Genomic DNA, 4910 nt, shown 5'->3' with positions numbered 1-4910 from the left:
CCAACTAGATTCAACTCTTTGCTTAACTATTTGCAACATAGAAAATAGAACATAGGAAACCTACAGCACAATACAGGCCCTTTGGCCCACAAAGCTATGTCCTTACCTTAGAAATTACCTAGGGTTGGTACAAAAGAGAGAAAACTTGTGACTGTTGGATCGCTTTGTGCCGCTAACTGATCAAATGGGCCCTATAGCCTAGTGTTTGCCTTCTTCAGTAAAGCTCTCGGATTTCTGTTTGGTGTGGGACGCATCTAAGGTTATCATCTGGAAACTTAATTGGAAAGACCTAATGGCATCCATTCCAATAACTGGATCACTTGCAGCAACCCATGATTATTACCGGAGATGCCTTGGTTCAGCTTGGTTCAGCTCCTGTGGCAGCTCTGAGCATATTGGGGAAGTGATTCCACACCACCCAGGATTACCAAAGTCTGCATCGGGCCAATGGTGGATCAGTTTTTTCTTTGGAAAAACACAGAACCATCCAGTGATGACAACTCTCACTGAGTCATCAGAGAGTGGGAAGATAAACTGCATCTTGCCTCAAGAAATGGTGAGGAAGAGGCATGCCAGTGAGCCCAGCAAAGCTTCATCTTAATGACTGACTTCCTGAAGAAGACGCTAGGAATTCTAGGTGTTCCTAACTAAATTTTAAAAGCTGCTTTAGTTTAAACTTGTAATGTAATCAAAATATAATTGAGGTTTTTGTGGATTAATGACTTTTTAACATCTTGTAATAAACTTTAGCAGCCCATCTGTAAAAAAAAAAGAAATTACCTAGGGTTACCCATAGCCCTCTATTTTTCTAAGCTCCATGTACCTATCCAGGAGTCTCTTAAAAGACCCTATTGTTTCCACCTCCACCACTGTCGCTGGCAGCCCATTCCACGCTCTCACCACTCACTGCATAATAAAAATTAGTCCTGACATCCCCTCTGTACCAAGATCCCTCTGATTCTCCACACTGCCAAGAGTCTTACCATTAATACTATACTCTGCTATCATATTTGACCTACCAGAATGAAACACCTCACACTTATCTGGGTTGAACTCCATCTGCCACTTCTCAGCCCAGTTTTGCATCCTATCAATGTCCCGCTGTAACCTCTGACCGCCCTCCACACTATCCACAACACCCTCAACCTTTGTGCCATCAGCAAATTTACTAACCCATCCCTCCACTTCCTCATCCAGGCCATTCATAAAAATCAAGAAGAGTAGGGGTTCCAGAACAGATCCCTGAGGTACACCACTGGTCACCGGCCTCCATGCAGAATATGATCCATCTACAACCACTCTTTGCCTTCTGTGGGCAAGCCAGTTCTGGATCCACAAGGCAATGTCCCCTTGGATCCCATGCCTCCTTAGTTTCTCAATAAGCCTTGCATGGGGTACCTTATTGAATACCTTGCTGAAATCCATATACACTACATCTACTGCTCTTCCTTCATCAATGTCCTCAAAAAATTCAATCAGGCTCGTAAGGCATGATCTGCCTTTGACAAAGCTATGCTGACATGTTCCTGGATGTAATTCCTAGTACCAATGGTATAATCAGATTTATCAGTTTAACTGCAATTGATGTCTGGTTTTCACTGAGATACTTGTTGCTTCATCTCCAAGCAAAGTAATTCTCCATAACTTTCACCATCTCCAACAGGATCCCACCACCAAGAATATCTTTCCTACCCCCTCAACATCACTCCCCCACTTTCTGCTTTCTGCAGGGTTCGCTCCCTATGCGACTCCCTTGTCCATTCATCCCTCTCCACTGATCTCCCTCCTGGCAGTTCTCCTTGCAAGTCAAACAAGTGCTACGTCTGCCCCCGCTACCATTCAGGGCCCTAATCAGTCCTTCCAGGTGAGGCGATACTTCAGCGATGCTCCTGGTATGGCCTCCTGTAGATTGGTGAGACCCGATGTAGATTGGGAGACCACTTCAATGTACACCGATGCTGCATCCTCCAGAAAAAGCGAGATCTCCCAGTGGCCACCCAATTTAATTCCACTTCCCATTCTCAGACTGACATGTCAGTCCATGTCCTCCTCTTCCATCGCAATGAGGCCTCACACAGTGTGGAGGAGCAACACCTTATATTTCTTACGCGTAGCCTCCAATCTGATGGGATGAACATCAATTTCTTGAACTTCTGGTTAACCCCCCTCCCCCACCATCCCACATTCCCTTTTCCCTTTCTCATCTTATCTCCTTAGCTGCCTCTTACCTCCCTCTGGGTCTCCTCCCCCTTCCATTTCTTCCATGGCCTTCTGTCCTCTCCTGTCAGATTCACCCTTCTCCAGCCTTGTATCTCTTTTACCAGTCAACTTCCCAGTTCTTCACTTCACCCCGCCGCCCCTCCCAGTTTCACCTATCACTTTCTTCATTTTTTGTTTCTTCCTTACACATGCCCCCCCCCCCACCCTCTAACTCTGACTCATCATCTTGTTTTCTCCAGTCCTGATGAAGAGTTTCGGTCCAATATGTCTACTATACTCTTTTTCATAGTTGCCGCCTGGCCTGCTGATTTCCTCCAACATTCTGTGTGTGTCGCTAGGATTTTCAGCATCTGCAAAGTTCTCTTGCTTGCTTCATCTCCATCTTTGTTTGGCAGAGACATTTTCTCATTATTGCCTGGTTGTTGGAATCCTCTCCATAAGGTAGATTTATGAGCCTCAATCATCTAAGCTAGCTGTGGTTAGAAACAGAAGTGGGAAATAAATAATAGCCTGCCTGGTGATGCCCGTACTCCATAAATGAATTTCTAAAAATGTTTGAACTAATTCTTTTTTCATCCTCTCATTCAGCTAACACAATGGTGCAGCTCCACTTAATTCAATTTTACTGACTAAGATGCATTTATTATGGTTTGATAATGTTCTAGAGTTACCTTATCCCTTTATTTATAGTTCTTCCACATTATCTACTCATCTAGCAGTGCTACATACACTCAGTGGCCTCTTCATTAGGTACTTCTGTGGTCTTGTGCTGCTGTAGCCCAATCAGTTCACGGTTCACCACGTTGTGAGTTCAGAGGTGCTTTTCTGCACACCACTGTTGTAATGTGTCAGCATGAACCAGTGTGGCCATATTTTTTCTGACTTCTCTCATTAGCAAGACATTTTTGCCCAGAGAGCTGCCACTCCCTGGATTTTTCTTTTTGATTTTTGCACCATTTTCTGTAAACTCTAGAGATTGCTGCGCATGAAAATCCCGAGATCAGCACTTTTTACGATAGTCAAATCACCTCGTCTGGCACCAACAGTCATTCCACAGTCAAAGTCACTTTGGCCACATTTCTTCCCCATTCTGATGTTTGGTCTGAGCAACAACTGAACCTCTTGACTATGTCTGCGTGCTTTTGTGCTTTAAGTTGCTGCCACATGATTGAATGATTAGATATTTGCATTAACGAGCATGTGTACAGTTGAGCCTATTGAAGTGGTCACTGAGTGTATTCCACATGCAAAGTGTGGCTGGATAAAATCTGCAAAAAGCCATTGTTGGTGGAATGGGCAGATTTTCCTTGACCGAGGTTAACTATCAGTCTTAGATTTAATCAAACTTTTCATTTTCTTTTCTTCTTTAAAGGCTTCCAGTTTAAGTTACCTTTAAAGAGTCTCAGAGACTCAACAACTAAACTGTGACAACACCTACAGAGCAAAGTGTGGCAGAAATAGCATGGAATCTGAGGTTGAGGCTTGTAAATCTGCTTAATGGCCTTTTGTCATTCCTCAGGATCTTGACACTGGAAGTCAGACTCATGACCTCGACATGCTGCTTCTACACATACACATTATTTGCTTCTTGATTGACCAAACAGTTTGTATGATCAGGAATGCTGCCTGACCTGCTGAGTTCCTTCAGCATTTAGTGTATGTTGTAGGGGAATATAAATCTTGATTGCTATTGAACTGCCTTCTACTTTTGATGATGTAGTCTTACATTCTGCTGGCCTTGCTAATCATTGTTCTGCACAGATTTTACTTACTCAATATTGGAAGGAAAGAAAGAGGCTGATAATGCCAATTTGAAGTAACGCACATCTTCACTTGGGTGCAAATCAGCACACCAGAATTATCTACTGTCAACTTTGCAAGGCCAGAGCAAATTCTTACTCAAAGTGTAGGGTTCTCAGTAATATTAACTGCTAAGTGCTAATAATGAAATGGCTTCTCGGTAGTGTTAAAATGAACTGGCTTCTCTGTAATGTTAACTGATGCGGGAAGGTTCTCTGTTGCAGCATGTTTGGGTTATAATTAGTGATAACGGGACTTGTATTCATTTGCTAACCAATAGAACAGATGTTATTCTTTCTGTCTGTGTGAAAGCTGTTAGTTTACGCGGGCCTGAGGGTTTTTTTCAGTGAAGAAGAACGAAGAGGAAGGACATGCTGGATGTGCTCCGGTAGACCACCATGGTTGGTCCCAGTCGGAGGGGCGAGGAGTTCAGAGGAGATCAAATGATGGAGAGAAGACTTCATTAATTGAGCTCCAACGGTTCTGCACGAATTGGTTGAACTCTGATAAGCTTGGCGCCTTCTTCTTTTCCTTTTATATTTGTATCTCTATTAACCACATAGTCACATTAAGATTTATAAAGTGTAATCAGTTATTCGTACCTTGTGTGCTGTCAGATATTTTATGTGTGAGTTTGTACCGGGTTGCATCACGCAGCATCCACGCAAACGTGAGCCCCGTTTTGTGGGCGGACGGGGTTTCCCTCAGACAAACGTGAGTCGATAGCCCTAAGCGTTACAAAAGTAAAAGAAAACTCATGGTAGTATGTCTCCAGCAAATTCATGAGTAATGTATGAGGCTGTTGGGTTATCTAAAACCTGCAAATTTAAGAAAAGAACTACAACTGCAGCCCATCATCACAGGTGAATTCACTACTCAAGAGCTGCAGG

The 4910-nt window shown here is 43.3% G+C and overlaps 1 protein-coding gene across 1 annotated transcript; it reads left to right on the top strand.

The window, feature by feature from the left end:
* Positions 1–203: 203 nt before the first annotated feature.
* On the top strand, positions 204–752 carry LOC134350078 (pancreatic progenitor cell differentiation and proliferation factor-like). Its single transcript, XM_063055007.1, has one exon. It carries the CDS (start codon positions 293–295, stop codon positions 599–601), a length of 309 nt encoding a protein of 102 aa, XP_062911077.1. The 5' UTR covers positions 204–292; the 3' UTR covers positions 602–752.
* The last annotated feature ends 4158 nt before the right edge of the window (positions 753–4910 follow it).

The sequence above is a fragment of the Mobula hypostoma genome, chromosome 8, assembly GCF_963921235.1.
Source record: "Mobula hypostoma chromosome 8, sMobHyp1.1, whole genome shotgun sequence".
In the NCBI taxonomy this organism is placed as follows: Eukaryota; Metazoa; Chordata; class Chondrichthyes; order Myliobatiformes; family Myliobatidae; genus Mobula; species Mobula hypostoma.
This window is presented reverse-complemented; position numbering and strand designations above follow the sequence as displayed.